This window comes from Notolabrus celidotus, chromosome 15, assembly GCF_009762535.1.
Source record: "Notolabrus celidotus isolate fNotCel1 chromosome 15, fNotCel1.pri, whole genome shotgun sequence".
In the NCBI taxonomy this organism is placed as follows: domain Eukaryota; kingdom Metazoa; phylum Chordata; class Actinopteri; order Labriformes; family Labridae; genus Notolabrus; species Notolabrus celidotus.
The window spans coordinates 29,121,581-29,147,708 of record NC_048286.1 but is presented as its reverse complement, the minus strand read 5'-3'; the positions used below and the strand labels follow the sequence as shown (position 1 = coordinate 29,147,708).

The 26,128-nt window shown below is 39.4% G+C and overlaps 2 protein-coding genes across 4 annotated transcripts; both read right to left on the bottom strand.

Moving 5' to 3' along the window:
• Positions 1-7,133: 7,133 nt before the first annotated feature.
• Positions 7,134-26,070, bottom strand: elovl8a (ELOVL fatty acid elongase 8a). The gene is made up of 8 exons (XM_034704049.1): positions 25,998-26,070; positions 12,913-12,979; positions 12,613-12,800; positions 11,967-12,047; positions 11,607-11,663; positions 11,243-11,357; positions 10,994-11,121; positions 7,134-7,595 (listed from the first exon to the last, which is right to left on the bottom strand). The coding sequence occupies exons 2-8, from the start codon at positions 12,959-12,961 to the stop codon at positions 7,425-7,427; spliced, it is 789 nt and encodes a 262-aa protein (XP_034559940.1). The 5' UTR covers positions 12,962-12,979; positions 25,998-26,070; the 3' UTR covers positions 7,134-7,424.
• LOC117827434 lies at positions 14,245-22,019 on the bottom strand. 3 transcript variants are annotated; one of them, XM_034704047.1, is made up of 11 exons: positions 21,805-22,019; positions 20,884-20,959; positions 19,844-19,978; positions 18,378-18,579; positions 16,657-17,715; positions 16,266-16,434; positions 15,961-16,094; positions 15,488-15,587; positions 14,636-14,735; positions 14,430-14,525; positions 14,245-14,320 (listed from the first exon to the last, which is right to left on the bottom strand). In XM_034704047.1, the coding sequence occupies exons 4-7, from the start codon at positions 18,577-18,579 to the stop codon at positions 15,965-15,967; spliced, it is 1,560 nt and encodes a 519-aa protein (XP_034559938.1). In that variant the 5' UTR covers positions 19,844-19,978; positions 20,884-20,959; positions 21,805-22,019; the 3' UTR covers positions 14,245-14,320; positions 14,430-14,525; positions 14,636-14,735; positions 15,488-15,587; positions 15,961-15,964. The 3 variants fall into 3 exon arrangements, with proteins under 3 accessions (XP_034559938.1, XP_034559939.1, XP_034559937.1); XM_034704048.1 differs by lacking the exon at positions 21,805-22,019 and adding an exon at positions 21,599-21,794 and having other exon boundaries at positions 15,961-16,071; XM_034704046.1 differs by lacking the exon at positions 21,805-22,019 and adding an exon at positions 21,599-21,792.
• Positions 26,071-26,128: the final 58 nt, after the last annotated feature.

Here is a 26,128-nt window from a genome sequence, read left to right as displayed (position 1 = left end):
AGCCCCCCGTGACCCCTAGCAGGATTAGCAGTCAAGATAATGAATGGATACTGTATGATGCCTATTCTTATTTCTTAATGCCTTTTTCATACTGTACGTGATGTAAATGAGGAAATTTATTTAAAAAACATTGAGCTGGTGGCCTAGCGGTCTAAGCGCCCCACATACAGAGGCTACAGTCCTCGTCCCAAAGGTCGCTGGTTCGACTCCCGGCCCCGACCATTTCCTGCATGTCTTCCCCCACTCTCTACTCCCCACATTTCCTGTCTCTCTTCAGCTATCCTATCAAATAAAGGCAAAAAGCCCAAAATATAAATAAAAAAAAAGGAAAAAGAAAACATTGAGAATTGGCATCATAGTCAACGTAAGGGATAATGTACGGTTAGCAGGTAGTTATGGGAAACAGAATCCTGACAGGGTGAGACAAGACCCTGACGCGAAGCTTAAAGCGCAAGCACATTGATGTCGATTACGGTCTATAGTGTCAACAAGCAGCAGCTAAATGTGTCTGAACTCTTTCCCACAGATTGATTTGACATGACGTGTGATCAGTTTGCCTCTGGCGTTGCTCATGTTAGTGAAAGTTAATAACCATTGTCAAGGGGTTTGGACCAATCAGAATCAAGCATCTAACACAGCTGGAAGATCAGTAAGACAGACGGATAATAAGATCTGTTATATTACAGTTTTATGGGTTTAATGTAGTCATAAGCATATTATTTTATTATGGACTGTATATAGTGATGCCTATTTTACCCTCTTATGGGCTCACTTTTCAGAGTGTGTCGTATTACACTTTTTTTATTGAAGTTTTCCATGGCGGACCGACTGACCGTCAGTGTCCATCCCTGGAGCCATGCCATCAGAAGGGCTAACAAGATTCAGCTGCACCAGAAATCAATTTAAGCTAATGGAGGAAATTAACACAATCAGGTTCACTCTAATATGAATGAAATCAAGAAATACCCAGAGGGACTGTGTCCATCTGAAACAAACCTCCTCTCAAACAATGAAAGCCATAAATCAAACTATCCGCCTGTCATACTAAACGACACATCCCCCCATTTAGGTTTGATAACACTGATACAGGTGGCATCAGATTCATCCCATTGTCCACAAATGGGGACAATGTCGCCAACAGATGGGGCTACTCTTGTTGGAGACAAAGAAACACATACACAGACACACAAGAGATGACTAAATGACTGGGAGATGCTTTCAGGACAGGATTTATACGAAATGTTGAAATGTAGAAAGAGAGGACGAGACCGTCTCTGTCCAGCTTCATGCTTAATTACACACACAGACAGACACACACACTTGACAGGGAGTTACTACCTAGTTGGTTGGCTGATTAACACTAGCCTGCCTGTAGTCGAGTGCGCTCCCATCACGCTGAGATTGCTGCAGCCTCTTGTTAACCCTCATTGTACGAAACAACCCAGTGGCTCAACCTCAAGCACACTTATCAGCCTCTTATCGCCAAACCTCTCTCACTATCAACAATTATGAATGTTTATGTGCGCGTTCGTGTGTGTGTGTGCGTGTGTGTGTATCTCTGTCCTCTCACTACCTAGGAAGTTAGCAGCAGCAGCTTCAAGAGCGCTTCAGTATCCTCTCCCTCTAACCTGATTATTAATTACAGTCTGCCTCAAGCTGACCGCAGCCAAAACATTGTCTGACACTGTTACCAAGGAGACGAACCCAGAGTCATTCATAAACAAGATTCGGGAAACAAAGATTTTAGCTCATTCATCACAGCCTACTCTTATTTTTTGAGCATATTCAAGACTGTATGTAAAGATGGGCATCATGTCAACTCTCTGGAGTGAAGCCAAAATATTTAGAGCTCACCCTGTGTGACTACAGTAGAGGTCATAACTGGTTTATGAGCTGTATCTGTGCAGCTCTGGTTCTTCAAGAACATGTCAAATCTTTCAATCATAGACTGCATAAAAAGACAGACACTGTGGCAGCTCTCCTTCGATGATAGTCTGAACATTTCAGTCGCCCCCTGCTGACTGGCTGCAGTAGGTCACAAAGTCTTTCCTGCAGGCCTTGTGACTTGAGATGTTCTTTTAAAATCATAGACTGCATAAAAAGACGGACAACCCATTAAAACATATACAAATGATGTTATGTTGACTTCCTGTCTAAGCATTTTCTCATCATTCTTGCACAAAGTCCACAATGTGCAGATTTGTGCAGGTGTGTAGATCTTTCTACTATTATCTGTTTTTGCTTTGTGGATTTGCCTCCTGGTACGTACAAAGGATATTGAGCTCAGCTTATGGTAGTGCAGATAGATGTGAGGATGAGGGCACATGTCCGTAATAAAGCTTTTAGCTAAGTTATAAAAATAAAATACAGTGACAGTAAAATACCTCCCTCTGCATTTAAGACAGGTACATTGGTCACACCGGGAAGAATCTGTATTAGAGGGGACTTCATTCCTGTGTCTCCACCTGCCAGTCCCTACTGCACAGATCCCAGCTCCAAAATAGTGTCACTAGTGCAAGATATCAAAGCCAAGCACAGGGGTATTTGGCTTCCTACAGTGGGAGTAGCTGAAGGTGTGTCACCCCCTTTACACACTCAGTGGTTTCAACAGGGAAATTCAAAGTGTTTAAATTGACATGCATGCTGATCAGAAGTTATTCACTCATGCTGTATATAAATGAAAAGCATTAATGGGAAGGTAATACCTGTCAAAAGCGCAGCATCATCTCAAAAAACGTCGTAACTCTGCTAACACTCAAGATGAAACCTATCATCTGGATGCAAAATCACACGTTGATCAAAGTGACTGTGTGCCAGAAAGTCAGTCACGCCTGAGCTGCACGGCACTCAGCAGTAATCAACCTGGAGCGCTGCCTGCAGCGAGGCCGAGGGACATCACTCTTTAAATGGGCTGCTGGCAATCAGCTGTGTGTGTGTGTGTGTGTGTGTGTGTGTGTGTGTGTGTGTGTGTGTGTAAGTGCATGTATCACACTTGTGATAAGATGGAGAGCAGATTAAGCACTTGCCAGCAGTAAAATATGGCTTATAATGCTACACTAGTGTGATCTGCGTTATTTAAGTACAGACCATACGGTGACACACACACACACACACTCACACACACACGCTCACACACTTTGTAAAATGTTTTAAGTCTGATGTCAGCCAAGTGTCAGACATCACACGGCCTTCAGAAGAGCTTCTCATCTGCCAATAAAGAAAGTATGCAGAATGTGTTGTAATAAATGCAGACCCTGTGGAGCTTTGTGCTACATCGTTAGCTTTTGATTCTGTGTTTTGAATCAAAGGGAAATGTGTGTTTCCTTAAGGCCTTACAAAATGTGTTGAACTCCTGTCTTCCTAGTGTAACAGAAGATTATATATGGTAAGCCGTTCAGGAAATAAAAATATATTGAATGGAAGTCTGAATATATTGAATGAAAGTCTGAATATGTGGAATGAAAGTCTGAATATGTGGAATGAAAGTCTGAATATGTGGAATGAAAGTCTGAATATATTAAATGAAGTCTGAATATATGGAATGAAAGTCTGAATGTCTGAATATATGGAATTAAGTCTGAATATATGGAATGAAAGTCTGAATATATGGAATGAAAGTCTGAATATATGGAATGAAAGTCTGAATATATGGAATGAAGTCTGAATATATTGAATGAAAGTCTGAATATATTGAATGAAGTCTGAATATATGGAATGAATGTCTGAATATATGGAATGAAGTCCGAATATATTAAATGAAGTCTGAATATATTGAATGAAAGTCTGAATATATTGAATGAAAGTCTGAATATATTGAATGAAGTCTGAATATATGGAATGAATGTCTGAATATATTAAATGAAGTCTGAATATATTGAATGGAAGTCTGAATATATGGAATGAAAGTCTGAATATATAGAATGAAGTCTGAATATATGGAATGAAGTCTGAATATATGGAATGAAAGTCTGAATATATGGAATGAAGTCTGAATATGTGGAATGAAGTCTGAATATATAGAATGAAGTCTGAATATATGGAATGAAAGTCTGAATATATGGAATGAAGTCTGAATATATGGAATAAAAGTCTGAATATATGGAATGAAGTCTGAAAATATGGAATGAAGTCTGAATATATTAAATGAAGTCTGAATATATGGAATGAAGTCTGAAAATATGGAATGAAGTCTGAATATGTGGAATGAAGTCTGAATATGTGGAATGAAAGTCTGTATATGTGTAATGAAAGTCTGAATATATTAAATGAGACCCTGAATATATGGAATGGAAGTCTGAATATATTGAATAAAGTCTGAATATATGGAATGTATATGTTTATATTTAAAAAACCAAACCGAATAAACCCTTTTTTGTGAACAAATAAAACCTCAACTAACACCAAGATCCTAAAAATACAAATGATAAAAACATCAACTATTGAACCTTGTTACCTTGTTGAATGCTGTGAGGGACAAAGGATGTGGTGCCTCTTTAAACTCACACCCAGGGCAGTCTGTTTTGATTTCCATTTGGTTTGGTCTGGATAAAGTCAGGGGGGGAAAGCTGCGATTTGAGAGATATTCACAGCTCTGATGAACATTTTACCTTCCATGACCATCCATTACCCATTTATCTATAAAAAACACATTATACATTTGACCATACAGCAAAGGGCCATACCAAATAATGCAACGAGTAGCAGAAAACCTTTACAAGATAATCCTGTGTTGTTGTTTTGTTGTTGTTTTTCAATCTGATTCATTTATAGTCCACACCACTGCAGTTTCATTTCAAGGACTGAGGGGGCTGTTTTTCACGCTGAGCCGGGGTCTGTCAGAGCACAGCCAAAGACCGCCTGTGGTCTTGATTCCTCTGGCCTTACTGCCATGAAATGTGCGCACATCTGTGCACGAATGTGTGTGTGTGTTTCCTCAAGAGGGAGACTTCTTTTGGAGATGAATGGGTGGAATCACTGTTGTACATTTCAATAAAGCTCCAGCAATGTTTTCATCTGCTGATTGGAGAGCAGAAAGAGTTTTACTTCATGCTGCTGCTCTGATGTTGAACCTGCTCAGCAGGGGGCCGCGGCTTCAGTTTCATTCTTCAATCACATCACAGACAAAGGCACAAAGACATCAGCTGTTCTAATCACTCCCACAAGATGGCTACCAAACTTTCTTAAAACATATTTCTTGTTTGCACACGATCAACGGTTCAGAGTTTGTTTACTTTTTTAAGTTTATCCGGCTTCATCTCAACCCTTCAATATTGCAATACGGGGCAAAGCAGACACCATCATGGGGCTGTCCTTACAGCATTATGTCACAGTATCCTTCTCCCACAGTGTAGGTAACAGATGCCATGTGTACTGGTCACAATGGACACTACAATGAGTCATGGGTTGACTTGGAGGAGCATGGAGGTCAGTGGCTCATTGACATTTCGGCAGATGAGTGTATTTGTTGTAGAGGTCCAATCATGTGATGTTTCCATGCATAGATCTTCTGCTATCTTCTGCTTAAGATGATGACGTGATCCACCCAGTGGCGGTTCTAGACCAATTTTACTCGGGGGGCCAGGCTGGGGCCAAGGGTGTTGTCAGAGGGACACATTCAACCCTGACAAAAGAGATTGAGAAGGGCGAGGACCGGCTGAGAACAAACTGGCAAAACATCAGTGCATCCCTATATACTAGACATATAGACTACTGTGTACTAGATCAACATGCAGACTGACAGCAGCTGTTTGGCTGTTTACACTCAACATGAGTCCCTTAGCGCTCTAAGGGACTGGAACCAAGTGCCACACACGTGTTCCGCCTGTAACATTGGCACGATACTGAAGCTTTTTTATTGTATAATATTATTTTGGTGTGGAGGGGGGGGGGCACAGGGGGGTCCAGGTTCAGTTTTACAGGGGCACTGACCCCTGTTGGCCCCTCCCCAGAACCGCCCCTGCATCCACCATTATTCCCATCAGTGCTATATGTCAGCACCCTGAGGTGGCATTTTAACAAGGAGTTAAAGGCTCACTGTCCCTGGTAATATATTGTCAATGGAAGGAAGGGTCACAGTCTGCAAGCAGGCTGTAGGGTCAACCTATAATTGAAAGGTTGGTTTGATCTCCAGCTCCTCTTGGGCAAGTTACTGAACACCAAATTGCATCTAAAGTCAAAACCAACAGTTAATGAATCCGTGTGAATGCTGATGTAATTAGTGTCCTTCACTGTATGTATGTGTATATCAAAGATTGAATGTAGTATGAGCACAAAACACTAAAAAGTGCAGACTATCTACTTTTTAAAAAACAACATTTTTGCAAACACGCTGGCTCCTGTTTTCTTTTTAACTTGTTCTTTTGTGTTTTTGGATAAAGTCAGATGTTGAGGGCTGATTGTTTGAACTTTGTAAAGTTGCCCCATTGTGCAGATGGATATTGAAAGAAGTAGCATGAATAGTTGCCTCTTAAACATTGATTTATTCCCTTCAAAGTGCTTTTTCATGTGGTGATCTGTTATTCTTTGTCTGGCCCCTGCTGAGTGAGGAACAGAGGACAGTCCAAACCAATGTGCTGCCTGAGATAAAAGCAGAGACATGGATGGTGAACAGAATGAGAATAAGTGACGCCAGCAGGGGGGGAACAAAATGCATGGGAAGCAGATATGAGTAATTCACATTTTAAGGGCTCTTTCATTTGTGTCCACAAGGGGGAGCATGTTTTGGGCAGTTACATTTAAACATCATGACAGATGGAGCTGAGGGGGCTCGCAGTGGGCTGGGGTTTCCCAGTTGGTAAGATGGATTAAATTTTAGAAACTGGGGAGGGGGGACCCTGATATGAAGGAGGAGGAAAAGAAGGACTGTGGAGGACACAAAGCTAATGGTAGCCTACTTTTGATTGGCGGTTCCTGCCAACCAATGGGTGACAGATAAGAATAAAGCGACTCAGTGGTGATTAGAGGGTCTCATCTATTAGCAGCTGGGGGAAGGGGCTGATGAAACAAGGGTTAATGTGTGCTGAGTGGTTTTTTTTTTTGAGAGGGGGCTTTGTGCGTGCTGAATGACCAGAACAGATAAATGATTATAGTAAATCTGAGTATTAACGGCAAATATATGATTCTGGAGACTTAAAAATGGTGACAAATCTCATTTATTATAAACATTAATGCACTGTATTATTTTCAGATGTCATCGTAAAGGTTTTCATATGGTAATGTTTTTGTTCGTATAAAATCAAACTGCAATTACCATCAAAAATTAACATAACAAACAAACGTTGTTTTTTTTAATCTCCTCTGTTGTCTCTCCTTTGTCTTCTGCGCACCACCTTTCTGTTTTTAAATCCTTTCATGTCAGCTCTTTTCTCTCCTTCTGTGTGCATGTTATATGCACCTGATTGGTCTCCCTCTGTCTCTCTCTATGTCTATGTCTTCTTGTCTTTCTTTTTGGCGAGGTAGCTGTGGTAGTAGAAGTTACTGAAGAGCGCAATGAGGCTGAGTGAGTAGGCCAGCACCACCACGTTCATGGAGTCAGGGAAGTCACAGTCAGCAAACAAGTTGTAGGTGGTGTGGATGGTTACAATGAAAAACTGGATCTGGGAGACACAGACAGACAGACAGACAGACACAGACAGGAGAAACAAGAGAGAGATCAAACCAAATTATCAGAGCAGACAGACACACATTTCATCAGATGAACAAAAATGTTAGCTAAATTCAAAACATAATGCTCAACTATGAAAACAACAGTGTACATCATCTTTTCAATTATTGTCCTTTTCTCAGTCACTTTAGATACATCATGTTTCTTTATACATTAGTCACAGTTGTTTGCTGCAGAGCATGTACTATAAAATGCAGAATTTTCAAAGTAGGGATGTTACGTTTAGTCAACTAAACAACTTGATGTCATTCTTGCAAGACCTCACCAGAGTTACTAGTCTTTTAAACAATATTCTAATACTAGTTTTTCTTAAAATTCTAGATCTGAAATGTCATATGTGTGGAAGCTGTAGTGCAGCCATCCTCCTCTAACTTGGGTTAATGCTACTGATATTGAGGCGACTATAAGCAAGGACAATTCTGCATGTGACTGCAGGAGCTGGGATCGATTTCCAGCCACCATGTCTCTAAAGACATTCAATGATGTCCTGTGTCATACATTTTGATAACATAGAAACAAGGCAGGGCTGACGAGAGCATGACAAACTCACAGCAGTTTGATGTTCTGTTTTACAAATAAAGTCCTTCTAAATACTTTAAATTGTGTTTATGCTTGAAATATATTTTATTTAAAGTCTGTTTAGGTAGTCAACAAAGAAACATAAAGTACCTGACACATAAACCTGGGTAACAATCAGTTTCTGGAGGTTTAAATTGCTGGGGTCAAATTAACCCTAAGGATAAAAGATGTTAGTACATTTGAGGGTAACAGGAGGGTTAAATAAATTGTTCTAAATGTTGACTATTTACCAAGCTTGTTCTTATTTTCAGACTATTTGGTTAGTCATAGTTTAAATTTTCATTGAAAGGACGAAGAAATGAGTCTCCTCTGAGCATCCCGAGGTCAAACTCTCCCACAGTAAACAATAATAGAGGCCATTATTTATGAAAAACCTGAAATCCAAATTGCAAAGTGCTTTACAGAGGCGACAAAAGGTCGTGAAACTACAAGGAGAAGCACAGATTGAGTTATAAAATATTCTGAAAGACATCAAATTCTTAAGAAATAATAATTTTGATATTGAATACATCCAGGTAAATTCAAGTAAATTCAGAAAAGGCTAAACAGACGATAGAAGTATGTTTTGAGAAGGATCTGTTATTGCCCTTTTCAAATTTCTGAATGCATCTTGCACTATGTTCTACTTAAATATAATCGCCTACATTTCCAACAATGGCAAACTATCTGTCAGTCTTTCAGGTTGTAGCAGGTCTTCCAGTGTCTCACATCTACAAAGTGGCCCTTGTTTTTCAGTATCTTTGAACAGATAATCAAGTCTGAAAACTCTTAAACATGAACTGATGAATGTGAGGTTTGATTGCTAATTCATGCAAGCAGAAATCTGAACAGAAATATAGGTCTGCATAAATCTAGTCATGTTTAGTTAATATAAGACATTTCTACTAAGACAACTGTTACAATAGGTCAATATGTAACCGCCAATATAGGTTATTGTAGTCTGGTCTATATCCATACGTTTATTGTGGCTAACAGGCTGGGATTATGTGTATGAATGGACACAATGAACGATGCTCATCCAAGTTTCCCACTCCGCACAAACACCTCTTCTTTCAGTGTAAAATTATAATTACCTCTCATAAACACACAAAAGAAAACCTCCTTAAACACACAAAGAAATCTCCAATCTCCTCAATTAACTCCCCAGTTTCAGCCTCAGTTCAGTAAACTGTGAAGCCAACTGTTAATAAAGGCTGGGGGGGGTCAACTCTGGGGTCAGCACAGTTATTGTTACATAATGGCAGCCAGTCACCATACTGACCTATATATGTTGAAGCCACACAGAGAGAAAAAACCCTACAGGACGCATGTCTCCTCATCAGTGAGTAGAAAACAGATGGTCCAGTAGTTAGCTGAGGAGCATCAGTGCGGCTAAGTCTGCTAGTTATTAAAACAGCCAACAAGGACAATGAGGAAGCGAGCAGGTGGCCTCATTTTGGAGGAGGTTGAACTTCTCCAAACAAGCTTTTTTGTGGTTCTGGGTATTTTGGACACATGCAAACTGATTTCAGTTGGAAAGGATGGTTAATGTGTTGAAACAAAGACAACAGCACAGTTTCACATACCCATGCAAACAGTTATATGTTCACCAACTAGGGACCTGACTCTCTAAATGCTGCTTAAGAAACATCAGTTCTCCTCTGTAGACCAAAAACAAAACAATATGGCAGTTTACCAGAGGAGCAGCATAACAACATAGAGCTCCTCCTACTGACTGGCTGCAGTATAGGTCATACACCCAACCATGTTTTATGTCAACAATGTTACACTGGAAAAAAATGCAGCTCCAAAAACAAGAAAAAAAGGTGAAATAAGCAACAAAGTCTGCCAATAGAACAAGTGAAAATTGGCTTGGTAAGATTTTTTAAAATAAGACATAATATTTAGAAAACTGTGATCTTAAAATTAGCAGGGAAAACTTATTGTAAGCAAGATTTTACCAGTACTTTGAAGCTTAGTTTCTCAGGATAAGCAACAATTAGTATTTTTTCACTCAAAGATTTTTGCACTAATACATTTCATGTCAACTTCTTAATTTGAGATATATTCACCTTAATTTGAGTTGTATTATAGCAGCACTTCTCTAGGTTTAAGACCATCTTGTACTTGAAATAAGATTCCAAAGTTTAATTTGAGCATCTTGAGATATAATGTCTTCTCATAGTTAGCTGGATATACTAATATTCAGTCATGTTGTTTTTTAGGATAAGCAAACAATGCTCAAAAGTAGGTGTTTCATTGTGTGCATGTAGTTTGAGGATGTATATTTGAATCTGATTTAGAAGAAACAGTGCCTGAAAACTGTAACCCACACTTAAAAAAACAACTTTTCTTTCTTTCTTTCTTTTATCAATGGAGCTGTTTTCTGATAGATTCTCCAATAAAATGCATTTACTTAAAGCAATTCTAATTCTGTAATTCTAAAATTACAACTCAAAACAAGATCATTTCAAGATCGTTTGAATTGAATTGTTTGATTGTTGTCGTCTTTTCTCTGCAGGTAAAAAGGCCGGCAGTAGTGATAATTGATGGTTTTAATTGCAAGATGCATATTGTTCACCTGCCTCATTTTCCCCACAGAGATGTTGACATGTTGCCACATTATGAAGCAAAATGGTTCATTTATGGAGACAAAACTCAGAATATCAGAGGTAGGACCATGAGAAAATGAAAAAGAAAGAAGAAAGGAAAGCAGAGGCAAAGTAGATAGGAATAATGGCACACACACAAAGTATATCAACGCATACTGACCAGCTGCAGAGTTGTGAGGTAGCGTTTCCACCAGAGGTATTTCGTCATTCCCGGTCCAAAAGCTGCGAGGCCGTAGTACAGATACATGACCACATGGACCAGGGAGTTAATCTGACCAATCAGGAAAGCTGTGGACGGATACAGAGGATGAGATTTTTATATCATCTACTTTTCTGAATACACATGAGTCGAGCAGTTTGTCTTCTTTTTCATTGGGGGTATTCTGAGGGTGTGTTGGCACGCACTCACACTGGCCACCAGCCACATATTTAACCCCGGCCCACCAGTTGAAGATCATAGTGGCGTGATGGTAAATATGGAGGAAGGTCAGCTGACTGTTCTTCTTCCTCAGAATGAAAAACATCTGAAGCAAACACACACACACACACACACACACACACACACACATAAACACACACACACACAGAGGCTTATTGCAATATCTTGCAGCTGTATGTGTTTAGCATTTACTGAAACACATGCAGGTGAGCATGCTGGAGAACAAATTTCTGTAACTATGTGTATTTGGGGATTTGAGAATACATTCTGAGTTGTAAGTAACAAACTAGCTCTATTCAAATGAAACTCTAAATTTCCCTCCTCTCATACTCACAGTGTCACTGAGCTCTATGACTTTAGAGAAGTAGAACCACCAGCACACTTTGGCCATCTGTCAAACAGGAGGAAAAATGCTTTATCAGTCAACCCACAAAAATTCATATCTGAACTTTTTATATACTGATTTGTCATTGTTGTGCATTTTTTTATGTATTCTAAATACTCAATACTAAATAACAAGTTTCATACATTTAAACTGCAATTTCAGATACACATAGATATTTTGTGAAGTACATTTTAAGAACATTTGAAGGTCATTTCACCAAAGCCTCTGTATGCTACAGAATAATTCTAGAGTTGAGCTTAATCCAAAAAGATAGCATTAAATGTACTTCTGACGTAATGAAAGATTTACCCTCATGGCCAGCGGGCTGTCACTGTAGTCCACAGGCTGGCACAGGAGACTGTATCGCGCCAACCAGGACGAGGCTGTGAACTGGACAGAGAGAACTTGTTTTAATTTGGCCTTTTTTTTTTCTCAGCTCAGTCATGACAGGGACGTGTTGTCCTATTTTGAAGATGAAGATTACACATGGAATAACATTTTTTTTTAAAGCAGAATCAAACTATAAACACACCAGTGATATAGTATCCCCTTGTATTAACACAGACAGTGTTTACAGATATCTAGTACATATGGAGCGTTCGGGGTGGTCAAGACCCCTCCGCTTCACATGTCTTGTCTCACACTATCTGGGATTCTTTTTCCCATAACAACCTGCTAACCATACATTATCACTCATGTATCTAATATAACACCTCTTCTTAAAACATACAAACAAATAAAAAAAACTCTCCTGGTGTGTTTACTTTGTGTTGTTTTTTTTAGGATATAGTTAATGTATATCCATTCTGCATGTTAACAGCTGCTTAAAGTTACAGATGTTCAAACAAACTTCCTTTTGCCTTCAGCAATCTTATACTGCCATCACATTTCTGCAAAATAAGCTTCTCAACTTTGTACATCCTTCAAGAAGTTTCCACTCACAGTAAAGTATTACCTCATAGAACATGTATGCTGACAGGCAGACCATGGCAAAGTTGTAAACTATCAACACAGGTTTGAGGTTGACGGGCTGCCTTTTGGCCATCAGCTTTGGTCCCACCCAGATAATGAACAGGTAGCACAGGAAGATAGAAGCCACAGGCACAGGAGAGTGGACCAGAGGCCAACTGTCTGTCCTCTTGTCTACACAGAGGAACAAAGCAAAGATCAAGCAAAGTTCTGCATCAAAATATCTCATCAGAAATTACTGAAATATGTGAGTTATTGTACAGATTAAGTAACACTAAAGACTCGCCTCCATTTCCCAGAAGCCCTTGGTAGTATAGCTGCAATTTCTGCCACATGGTGAGAGCCTGAAAACCCTGCAATGTATACCCAAGAGCAGAACAGACACTTCTGTTAGCAACACAATTTCAATAGAAACATAACACAATGTTCAAAAGATAACCTGGGAAGACTTGCAACTCAAAAGAAGGATGGTAATAAATAAAAAATGAACATGCTGAAGGAAATATACAGCATATTCACGTTAACTTTGAAGTTATAGCTTTGTTTGATTTAATTTCTAATGCTTTTATCAGTCTGAAGAAATTTTTCCTTATGATACACAACAGAGAAATATTACTGCTACTCATACTGGGATTTAAAGTCAGCACATCATCAAGTTTAAGCAGGAACATCTGATGTCAAAACAACACTTTGAAGTGATGTGCAATATTCTCTGTATTTCATGTGCTCATAAATGAAACCATCTTTTGAAAGGTCTTACATAAAGAAGAACAAAATTAAATGAAGCCACCCAGACATAATCCGGATTATAATTCAAGGATTATATTGACTAATCCAAACGTATCTCCTGATGATGGATAATAACTAATTATCCTCTTGGTGAGTGGCAGCATGAGGAGTTGGACTGGGAGATAGATTTTTAATGAGAGTAACATGGGACAGTGCTGCCACCTGGTGTCGGCTTAGAACTTCATCTTCAGTTACACACTGTAAAAAAAAATCCGTTGTTTTTACGGAAAAATACTGGCAGCTGTGGTTGCCAGAATAATACTGTTAAAAATACAGTCAAATGTAAACAGCATTACGGTACAACTTGTACATTTTACTGGGATTCCATGTACAATTAATGATAACTAAATGTAAATTTTACAGGTATGCAATGTACAATAATCAATACATAACTGTTAATTTTACGGATATTCAATGTATAATAAACAATGATTTCATGAACATTTCACCAGGATTCAATGTAAAATAAGCAGTTTTAGGACGTAAAATTTACAAGTTGTTCCGCAATGTTTAATACGGTATGTACTGTATTTTTAACAGGATTATTCTGGCAACCACAGCTGCCAGTTTTTATCCGTAAAAACAACGGGACATGTAAAATAAGCAGTTTTAGAATGTAAAATTTACAAGTTGTTCTGTAATGTTTACATATAGTATGTACTGTATTTTTAACAGGATTATTCTGGCAACCACAGCTGCCAGTTTTTATCCGTAAAACCAACGGGACATGTACACATGTATTACAGTTTTCTTCTTATCAGCAGCGCTTTAAATTACTTCTAAATGTTAAGTTAAAGATAGGCTGTAACAAACCACTCGTTAGTCAATGAATGATTCAGAAGAATACAAATTTATTTTTGTAAAAACAATGGAGATATGAGCACTGTGGTCACTCAAAGGAACAACTATGGGAATAGAGAAGAGAAAGAAACACATAATTGAACTCCATTAGTTTCATTTGTTAAGTCAGTCAATAATGAAAGACAACAGTAGCACTAGCACTAGCACACACACCTTTTTAAATTGCTCGCCAATCATGGGCGGGAACATCTAGAAGTTAGAAGTCTTGCCTTACTATCAGCCCCGTATTTTGGTCACTCAAAGGAACAACTATGGGAATAGAGGAGAGAAAGACACACATACACGAACTCCCATTAGTTTCATTTGTTAAGTCAGTCAACAATCAAAGACAACAGAAGCACTACCACTAGCACACGCACCTTTTTAAGTGGCTCGCCAATCATGGGCGGGAACATCTCGAAGAACACTCTGAAGAGCATTTAGGGAAACATGGACTGCTGTGGTCACTCAAAGGAACACCTGGGGAATAGAGAAGAGAAAGAAACGCATACATGAACTCCGATTAGTTTCATTTGTTAAAGGGAAACTTCGGTTTATTTCAACCTGTCTCCTATAGTCATGAATTCGCTTCGCGTGACTAGTGAGGTGTAAATATTAGTTGTCATGTTAGCCGTTGTCTAGATACAGCCGGGACGCTGCTACCAGCTTCAGACCGGTTGAAAAGAAAGTGAACGGACATACTTTCATGGGCAAAGTTAGTCCACTAAACAAACTTTTTTCCACTAAAACCACCTCACATCGTTAGTATAAATGTCAGAGATTATATAGAAACTACATGGAAAAGTGTGTGTTAGCTTACCCGTTTTAAGACGTCTTTGTTTACATGTTTGAGCTAATTACCTCTACTCGTGTGGATGAAAGTTGGATGAAAGCTGCATTGGGTAACAGGTAAGCTAACATCGCACATTTACATGCCATTTCTATATGTTCTGACATTTTCTAACTATGTGTGGCGGTTTTAGTGTAAAACAAGCTTGTTTAGTGGACAAACTTTGCCTGTGTCCGTTCACTTTCATTTCAACCGGTCTGAAGCTAGTAGCAGCGTCCCGGCTGTATCTAGATGATGGCTAACATGACAACTATTATTTACACGTCACTAGTCACACGAAGCAAATTCATGAAGATAGGAGACAGGTTGAAATAAACCGAAGTTTCCCTTTAAGTCAGTCAATAATCAAAGTAAACAGTAGCACTAGCACTAGCACACGCACCTTTTTAAGTGGCTCTCCAATCATGGGCGGGAACATGTAGAAGAACACCCTGAAGAACATTTAGGGAAACATGAACCGCTGTGGTCACTCAGAGGAACACCTGGGGAATAGAGAACACACACACAAGTCTCCATTAATCAGTAGCAGTGGGAAAAATAACTTCTGTATGGTTGCTGCAGTCCCATGGACTGTCCCAGTGCCAGTCAGGCACTGTCCTGGGACACTAGGCAATGTGCCGAGACAGCCAGGCACTGTCTGTCCTGCACAGTCAGGCACTGTGCCTAGCACCCCTGGACAATACCTGGCTGTCTCAGGATGGCGGCAGTGCCTGTTTCGTGACAATGCGTAGCATCATGGAACAGTGCCTTGCACAGGACAATAGCAACAGTACAGTTACCGTTCCCACTGTCTCATTAATTTCATTTGTAAAGTCAGTCAATAATCAAAGACAATAGTTGCACTAGCACTAGTACCTTTTTAATCGGAACGCCATTCGTGGTCGGAGAGGTCCTGAATCAACGTAATGACTCTTGGATTGACATGCAAGCGCTTTGCATTTGTTCGCTCCACTTTCGTCCCCTTCTCTGGATTAATGGAGAAGAAACAGCTAGGAATACAGAGGGAACACATATCACTTATACATGATACAACCGTCTCCATTAGTCAACAAAGGAAACCTGCATCAAAACACCCTTTGCCCCCAAGGTATTTGCATTAGTGTACTATGACCACTGTATTTTGTATGATGAATACCGCCACCTTGTAGAAAACTACTTACCTCTGTAGGAACTCCAGGGTGGATGCAAGTGCAGTTGGGTAATGGATGTTGAAGCAGTAATAAGACCCAAACAGCATGCACAAGGACGAGATGAAGGAAGAGATGTTCTCATTCACGATGACGTGATCCACACTCAGCATCATCCTTCTGGAGGAATAGCAGGATTGTCCTTAAAAAAAAGGGGGAAAAAAAGGAAAATTAAAAATAATCCAGAAATCAAGTTTACATTTTCACATGTCAGTCACTAACTCGTGTGTCAAGCGTGAAAACAAGTATGTATGAAAAAACCCACACCAACAGAAAAAAGAGGTGTGAATCCATTATTCCCAGACAGCATCTACTGTATGTGTAAGCCTTTCCTCTTCAACTCAGGTGAGTGAGGTTAACTTACCACATACAACAATTGTGGGAGTCAAGGGAACTCGGTCCATGACCACTTCGCCAGCCAGGCAAGTGTCCTCCACGTAATGGAACATCACATCATCTCTCTCGTCAAAATAAGCCAGAAGAAGCAGCACCATCTCTGTGACCTGTGTATTGCCTGGGTGTTCTCCCATCATCATCTGTAGCTTTGTTGCAGCTTGATAGAATCTTTTGGATTTGTTGACAGCAACTGTCTTCATGAAGTTCAAGAGCCTTTCCCCCTTCTGTTCCACATTTTTCAAGAAGGTTTCCTTCAGGGCAACTCCAGTGAGCTCGTTAAAGTGAACATTCATGCCATTTTCATGAAACCAATATGGCCAGTTTTCCAGGAGGTACTTCATGTCTTTCCCTTGGTTCACGTCTTGTCGCTGGCTGTAGAATGTGGACTTCATCAGCATTTTCAAAGGACCTGGGCTTTGTTCATTCTGGCTGAACAGATTTTTTAGCTCCTCTTTCTTCTGCTGCTGGCTTTCGGGCGTTTCCCCAAGGGGCAGAAACTTGACATGCCAACGGATGCACCCATAGGTGTCTTGAATCGCTGCCCGTTTTTCAGGGGGGACTTCGTCGGTGTCAGAGTAGTGTGATTTTCTTTTTTGAATTTTTGGTGTTGTAGGTCTTTTCACATTTTCGATCCGATTTTGAATTTGTTTCACGAGGGAGCTGTACCCTGTGCCAATTATGTCGCCCTCAATGACATCTTGGAGTGACTTGGGGTATTTTGACACTAATTGCCTAGCCACATCAGTAGCATTCTTCTTACTTAATGAGGTGGCTGCTTTCATCATTTCGCGGACCACAATTCTGACCATCTCTTTCCTCATACTTGGTTTTGGACGCCTTCCTCTCTCCAAATCCTGTGTCAAAGCCTCTGGGAACTGTCCCCATGGTATCATGAATGAGTCTGGAAGACTGCCTCTTGGGCTCTGACTGCTGGATGATGACGTTGAAATTGGCGACAGAGACACCATGGAAGGGGAAGGTCCTGGTGAGGCAGTAAGGCTTGAAGAACCACTTTCTTGGAAGGGACCTTTAAAAGCACACATACACAAAACAGACATAACATGGATGTTTTTACATTTTAATTTAACTAAATAGCAATGTTGATAACTGATCACATCTTAAACGGGGACAGGTCTCCATTTAGAAACCCCACTGTTCCGACAATAGACTTTCGTACTTCGGAATGGCAGGGTTTCCTTTTTCATGCATACACTAGTGTTGATATTTTTCTTCTGCATGTACACCTCTTCTATGATATTTTTACCAGTTTGTTCAGTCTGGAAAATAATATCTGCGCCGTGTGGAGAGAGAGAGAGAGAGAGAGAGAGAGAGAGAGAGAGAGAGAGAGAGAGAGAGAGATTCGGAATGGGGGGTTGTCTAAATGTAGACTTGTCCCCGGCTCTCTCTGGCTACACACACGGCGCAGAAATTACTTTCCAGACTGAACAAACTGGTAAAAATATCATAGAAGAGGTGTACATGCAGAAGAAAAATACCAACACTAGTGTGTGTGTGTGTGTGTGTGTGTGTGTGTGTGTGTGTGTGTGTGTGTGTGTGTGTGTGTGTGTGTGTGTGTGTGTGTGTGAAAAAGGAAACCCCGCCATTCTGAATAATGGAAGTCTATTGTCGGAACAGTTGGGTTTCTAAATGGAGGGGTGTGACCATCTTAAACAACCATGTTAGACTTACATTTTAGACCCCACGCAGCAACCAGCTTCCGGGCTTGTATGGGCCTCAAGGCTGACAACAAATCTTCTTCCTTAACAAACTGAAAGTCATCATGGGTCTCTACACCTAGAGATTGAAGAGTTTCTTGCAGGATATCCTTTGCTACGTCTGGAAGGTCAGGCAAGGCCTCCGTGATGGCAGAGCGTAGAAATGATTCAGACATCTGTATTTAAATCATAAGGAAATATTTACAATATGTAGCTGATTTACTACATTTACTTCAGAACATTGCATTCATATTAGGCACAACTCTAACTTCAATATGAATTAGGCCCAAACTAGTCTGTGAAAATCTTGAAATACTTCAGACTCATCATTCTAGCCACCATTTCTGACCAAATCACTTTGACAAAATGCTGTGTTTCAGTGGGATGACTCTGTGTCCATCAATGATGTATGAGGTCAATGGGTAAAAATCTAACAAGTCGTTAATGTTAACACACTTCATTTCTGTACTTTGTTGTGTAATGGCGTACAGGTGATATTTGGGAAGACAGTCTGATTTGTGTAAATCCATAAGAAAATACACAGCATTATCCTTAGTTAAAATGATGACAATCTCGCCAAATTCCATAGACTCATTCAAGACCAAAAAATCCCCCTTCTTGTATGCTGTACCTCTGTACTGAATTTCTGTCGAGACAACTGTATCTTTTTCTGAAAATCCGTATTCACTAACAGCATGATTGACTGTGTCGCTGTAAAGGTTGGGAATGAAAGCACAACCATTTTTAATTAGCAGAAGCTCACTACATCCTGGTCCTGCTGAGACATATGCTTGAAACATCTGATGCCTTTCAGAAAGAGTTAGGCAAATGTTCTTAAAGTTTTTCAAATGCCTGGCACATCGCTTGAAATAGCTGTGTTTGCTTTCAAAACGCATCGTCCATAGACGAATGAGGGGTCCAAATTTCAGGATTAGTGAGGGATAATGTCTCATGTAATGGTGTTTTGGTTTGAGAGTACTATGAGGAAACAAACACGCCCTTGAATCCAGATACTCCTGGATTATGATTTCAAGGTACGCTATCTGTGGCAGTGAAATCTTTTGTGCACAAACTAGGTCAACAATATCTTTGAGGAGGAGAGTCAACTGCCACACGTCATCATCAGCATTTTGCACCTTGTCGCCAATTAGAACAGGTAGCAACCTCAAAAAATTCCAATTCTGAACCGCATTACCAGAGAGTTTGAGTGTACCAGATGGGACAGTGCATGGCTTGGAGAGAGCATCTGAACCTTTGAACTGGAATTGTTTGATTCGCCTGTTCAAAAGGGTATATGTGAACCATTTCTTTGTCTTGATGAAATAATTCAAGTACAGACCAAGGTCATAGGACAACACGCCCTCAAAAATGTCATGGCCTAAGCATGGTGGGAGACCAGGTTGGCATACATGAAAGTTTGGGACATCATTGAAAACTGACCTCAGTTTTATTCCTTTGACTTCTCTGCTCTCCTCAGACAGAGAGGCGACAGCAGCGTCATAGGTATCAGCAGTTCGTTGCTGGCCGCAAAGATTGGGTTCCTTCTTAAATTCGTCTCTGGTTACCTCACAGTACCTGCAAAAATAACGAGACGTGAAGTTTTCGTTAAAGCCTCCAATACCATGTGACCCTAAATTATCCCCCGCTATACAGTACAAAGCCCCACGGACTGTTTCCCCTCCTACAGTAATTCCATTTTCTGCCAAATCTTTCAAATCAGATATCATGTTAGCAAATACTTTAGCACATCCAAACTTTTTTAGATCGTTCTCTCTACACAACAAGACTAGGGACATGTGATCTGTGTTGGATCGCAAATGAACTGGCAAATTTGCAACAGAAAGATAAACAGCGAGAACTTTGTGTGTCTTTTTTGCTGAGCCGAGAGGATTGACTACTTCAAATGCGTCTTGGTACAAAATAAGCTGCAGGGCTCCTGGGTTTGCAATGAAGAATGGATTGGACTTGTAGGCCTGTCCGTCACAAGTGTCACTAAGAACGCATGCATCTGTGTCAGTAGTCTGTTGCAACACAGAATTTTTCCAAAATTGTGATTCTAGTAAGTTAGTCAGTGTTTGCTTCACAGGTATGTAATAAGCATTTCTTTGTCTCATATTATCATCATATCCTAATCTTACTACTTTGGGCTCTACATATTTAAACATGCGTTTGAATGTCTGAGCTCTTGTGTAGGCTGTTCTCAACGGGCCTTTATGAGATGAAGAGAACAGATCAGAATCCTTAATACAATCAGAGACTTTCCCCATTACATCATCAGTTAGATTTAACTCATCTTTCATGAGGGAGTGTAATTTGCTTAAAGCGTAATCAAGTCCTAAATCATGTAGATTTTGCATCTCTTCAACGATTACCTGTATCGTTGAATCTGGAAGCAGGAGCTGTCCTTGCAGTTTTAGATAGAACAGGCAAACACTCCTAAGAAAGGTTTCATCGGAAATCTGTGTTGGTTCAGTACTTACTGGTACTTCAGCTGCACCATCCACCGTCTGCGAAACCTCTTCACAAGCCGTGGCAGAGGACTGCGGTGTGATTTCTCTGTAAAGATCATTTATGTTATTCACTGAACAGTGTGGATGTTTCCTGGACAAGTGCGCTGTAAATGATGACTTCACAGCAAATGTGCTTTGACAACCTGCCACTGGACACTTAACAGATCTTCCCTCCACTAAATGTTTTTTTAAGTGTACAAGAAGTTCCTGCACGGTCTGGAATCGGTGTGAGCAAAGTGGCATGGCGCACACAAAAGTTGATATAATGGCTGTGTTAGCAGTAACAGACGGTGCTGGGACATTGTGCTTCCGATAAAAGTGACACTTAAATGATGCATACGTGCAAAATGTCTGCCTGCAATTTGCACTCTCACACCTGAACACACAGCGTGGTTCGTTTCTATGAATCCTACAATGCAACACATAACCCTTCAACGTTTGCAAGGTTCTCCCGCAAAAACGACAACGAATCATGGCAAGGGGAGCTCGAAACAGGTAGCTATTCGTTGCATGGGGAGCTTGAAACAGGCCAAATAGCAATTAGCTGCTAGCAGCCAACAGCAAATCAACCAGCAGTGATGGTTGTCTGCTTATCAATGAGTGTAAAATAAAATTAAGACAGAAATAACAGCTACCTTAAACTCTGACTTAACAGAACGAGAGGCTGATAGTTTGACTAAATTACCTTCTAACTTTGACGACAGGAACGTTTCACTGGCTGCGCTGCCGAACTACTCCAAGGGACCAGTGTGTGAGACCATAAGGCACTGCGATGCGTGTGACCTCACATCGCCACGCACGCGCACGACTCACTGATCTCCAGAAAACCATGGGCTACACTAGTCTTTGTGAAATAAATTATCATGCACAAAAATAGCATTGTTTACTTACCTTGAGATTATCGTTGTCTATTTGCACCCCTGATACAGATAGCCTTGGCCACACCTCCTTAGATGTATAACGTGAAAACATGACGGACATTCTTCCAAGCCAGCAGAAAAGAGCACATTTACAAAGGTTTCATCTCTGTTTGTTCTAAATACATTTAAGCTGTATTATACTTACATAATCTATCTTTAGTGATTGCATGTACAAGCCTACCTTTGCTTGTTGTTCATTTCGCACGCAGCGAGCCTATAGCGCAATAGGAAGAGTATCCGGCTGGGAGGCAGGGGATGAGTGTTCGAACCCAGCACGTGCAGGTTATTTCTGTTGTTAAATTTATCATTTTTAATTCTTTGCGCTATATATATGTGTGTGTGTGTGTGTGTGTGTGTGTGTGTCTGTGTGTGTGTGTGTGTGTGTGTGTGTGTGTAATCATGAAATGTTCATTCTTAATTTCTACAACCCCCATTTGCCTTTTTTTTTTAGTGGCTAATAGGCAGTCTTCCTTGTAGCATTTTGGAAACCATGCATGTTTTAAGTCTACAGGATTTAATTGTAATTTTAACACAATTTTACTGTTATTTAATATACATTGCATTGTTTTTTGCAATACAGTATTTATGTGTCAATATAACATCAATAAGTAATTTTAACAACGAATTTATGTTTTAAAAACAGCATTTTCATGTTAAATTTACAGTTATATTTAGTTTAAAAAATTACTAAATTACACTGTAAAGAAAACAATGTTTTGCTGTAATTCCCTTTACGGTTTTTTAATGTTGGGATTTAACAGTGTTTTTCTGTTATTTCTACGGACATTTTTTACAGTGCAGCATGCATCAGATAGAGCTAAGTTTGAATGTATCCCAGTGTTTGTTTATTTATTCATTCATTCATTCATTCATTCATTCATTTATCTATTTATTTATTTATTTATTTATTTATTTATTTAGACAGTTCATGGGCTCCCTGAGTGCTCTTGATTCTTTCACAGTTTGAGTTTTTTGTATGCAACTATAGGAACACTAAACCAGTTTTTTAATACTTGCCACGATATTGTTGAAAGTCATTTTTATATATATACATTAAATATGCTTGATGATCCAAGAGGAAAATTTGCTCTGGGCAACAGTGCATTGATGCATTCTCTTTAGAGCTAAAACACAGTCTAGTAACTATAAAGTCTAGTCTAGTAATATTAAAATAAGAATATGCTTTAGCAAGTGAGATGATGTACAAGGATTTGCTTACAATGAATATTGATAATGAAATGTTTTTTGATGAGTAAATGTGGTTTTTTAGTGCTGCAGGCCTCTTTTTCTGGAGCTAATCAATGTTGGTATTAAGGAATGAACATTACTGTCACATTTTCTTTTAAAGTAAACTCAAGACATACATTTTAACTTGGCTTTTAAATTGGATTAATTTATTTTGAGCCTTGGACTACATTATTACCATTACTACCATTGTGTTAGAATCATTTTTTTTATTGTATCTTATTTTCTGTTATTTTATTTTATTTTTCAGGTATTTATCTGAATTGATTTTTGTTGTAACGGTTTTATTTTTCACTTCAAGTATTTCATATCACTTTCTTGTTTTACCGTAGTCTCATTTTACCTGCTTCTTTTGTTTCTGTCTCTCTGTGGGGGTTTTTTGTGAAGCACTTTGGGCTGCATGCTTGAATTTAGGAAAGGTGCTCAAATAAAAATGAGTTGGGTTGAGTTGATTATTTGATTTAGCAGCTTCTTACAACAGTGACCACTTGTAAGTGTTTTTTTTTTTTCTTGCTTTTTGATATAAATGCAATCAAACATTGTTCTGTTTATTCATTTGTATTTGTAGTTATTTGTTATTTCTGCAGACTGTTTCAATGTTTCATGCTTTGTTTTCAGAGTTAACACTAGAACAGGGGCGTCAAACTCATTACAGTTCAGGGGCCACATACAGCCCAAGTTGATCTGAAGTGGGCTGGACCAGTAAAATCATAACATAATGACCTATAAGTAACAACAACTCTGAATGTTTCCCTTTGTTTTAGTGCAAAAAAAGTAGAGGTAAATTCTGAAAATGTTCACATTTAATGAATTATCTTTCTACAAAAACAGCTGTTGTATTTATTGCCATGATGAGTCTCATAGTGGGGCCAAATATTTTACTCTTAAAGCCCTTAAACCTGCTGCGAACACACCAAACACACAGGTTATCCATTCACCTGACACAGAGTGTAATGTTTACTGCAAAAGAACAGAGAGATTATGATAATGAAGAAGGTAAAGATGACTATTATGGACCCCCCGCAGCACAATGATTTTATGCAAACCCCAGAGGATAAATTTGAAATAGTAGTTACTTTTATTGAAAAATGGCAGTTAATGTCTTCTCTGTAGTTTTTTCACTTTGCAAAGTCATTCTGCGGGCCGGATTGTAACCTCTGGCGGGCCGGTTTTGGCCCGCGGGCCGCATGTTTGACACCCCTGCACTAGAAGAACCACAATTCCATTTAGAAAGGCCACAAGAGGTCATTTTGACTGTCAGATTCCGAATTGTATTATCTGTTATGATAAATACCCAATATAGAGAATGATGTGTTCATTGTTTAAGGATATACTATATATTTATGAAAATATACATCTATTTATATGAAACATTCCTCAGCGAGTCACTTCAGCTTCCTATTCAGATAGATCCCCGGTCTGCGTTGTCCAATTCCTGGACAACTGTCAGGCTTCCTCAGCAGTCATCTTTCTCTTTTTGCTTCTATTTGCCATAAATGCCAAAATAGAGTTGTCTATTTTTCTCAGTTTCAATTCAAAAACCTTACAAATTTCTTTATACTCTTCAATAGTAGTAGCCAACCAACCAAGAGGCATATGCGTGAAAATGTATCAATCTGATGCAGGAGTCAGCTCTGTAATCTTTAATTAAACAAAGTTACATGAGATGTCATGTGAAATGTGAAAACAGTCAAAATGACCCCCTTGGCATTTTTAGTGTTAAACAATATGTGGCATAAATCTTCTCAATGTGCTGTGAGCATTGACATACATTAGGTTCACACAGTTATAAAATGGACTTTATGAACAAATATATTTCTATCCTAGTTATCGATAGTGTCAAGCCACTGAATTTAAAACACTGGTACTGTATCGGCAGGAGATGCAGGCTTAAGCAGTTTAGCCTCTCAAGTAGCTTCCTCGCTGGGATTTACCTGACAATCCCTGACTGTAAGGCTTCTACAACCTGCTCTGGTTTATGGTCTAGGTTTCAGCAACACAATGCCGTTATATGTAAACCCAAAGAACACATTTTCAATCAGGAAACATTAAGGTCGTTTGGGAATAAAGTAGAATCTGTGCATTTGGGTTACAATAAACAATAACATGAAAGGAAAGAGTCACCTCAGCAATCTGCAGTTTACAATAATCACAGTGAACAGGGGTCATGATACTGTATTATGTATTCTATCTGGTCTTCAGACAGAGTCCCTTAAAGCAGAGAATCATGGGAAACTACAACAATAAGTGGACATTTAGTAGTTATAATTGTTGCTTACAGATATATAGAACAGCTTTCAGAAAGTGACCTTACCGTCATTGTGATGATGGCTGTTTTTTCCTCCTCAGCTCTTGTCAGTCAAAGCGAACGGCATCTCGGCCATGTGTTAAGCAGCACTGAGGTAATCCACCTGCTCTCTCTTTGTGTTTGTATACACGTGTGTGTGTGTGTGTGTGTGTGTGTGTGTGTGTGTGTGTGTGTGTGTGTGTGTGTGTGTGTGTGTGTGTGTGTTTGTGTGTGACCCGAGGATGACATATGGCAGTGTTTCCTTATTCTTGTTATCCGGTCAAGTACCCTGCAGCAAAATCCTGTCAGAGGTATTCACAGCATGTGACCAAAAGTAACTCAATGTTGCTGTGAGAAATGGGAGCACTGTTTTTGAATTTGTAATTTTAATGTTTAAATTTGATGTTTTCTGAATTTTTTAGCACTAAAGAGGTTTTCATTCTCAATGTCTTTATCTTCATAATTCAGATAGAGCTAAATTTGAGAGTATTCAGTATTTGGTGATGTTTTTTAGTCAGTATATTATTAAACACCATAGTCAAATGGGGTCTCAAAAACCTGGAACCCAGATCCAGTTGGATCAGTTTACTGTGACACAGTAGTTTGACATTTTGAAAAATATGCTCACTCACATTTTTGTTAATGCCACCAATGGTAGCTTGGCTCAGCTTACTCACTCCACAGGCACTGTCCAAGACCTCCACACAACATTTTGGAGGTGTTTCCAAAGTGTTTATTGTCTCAGAGCAAAACTCATCCACAC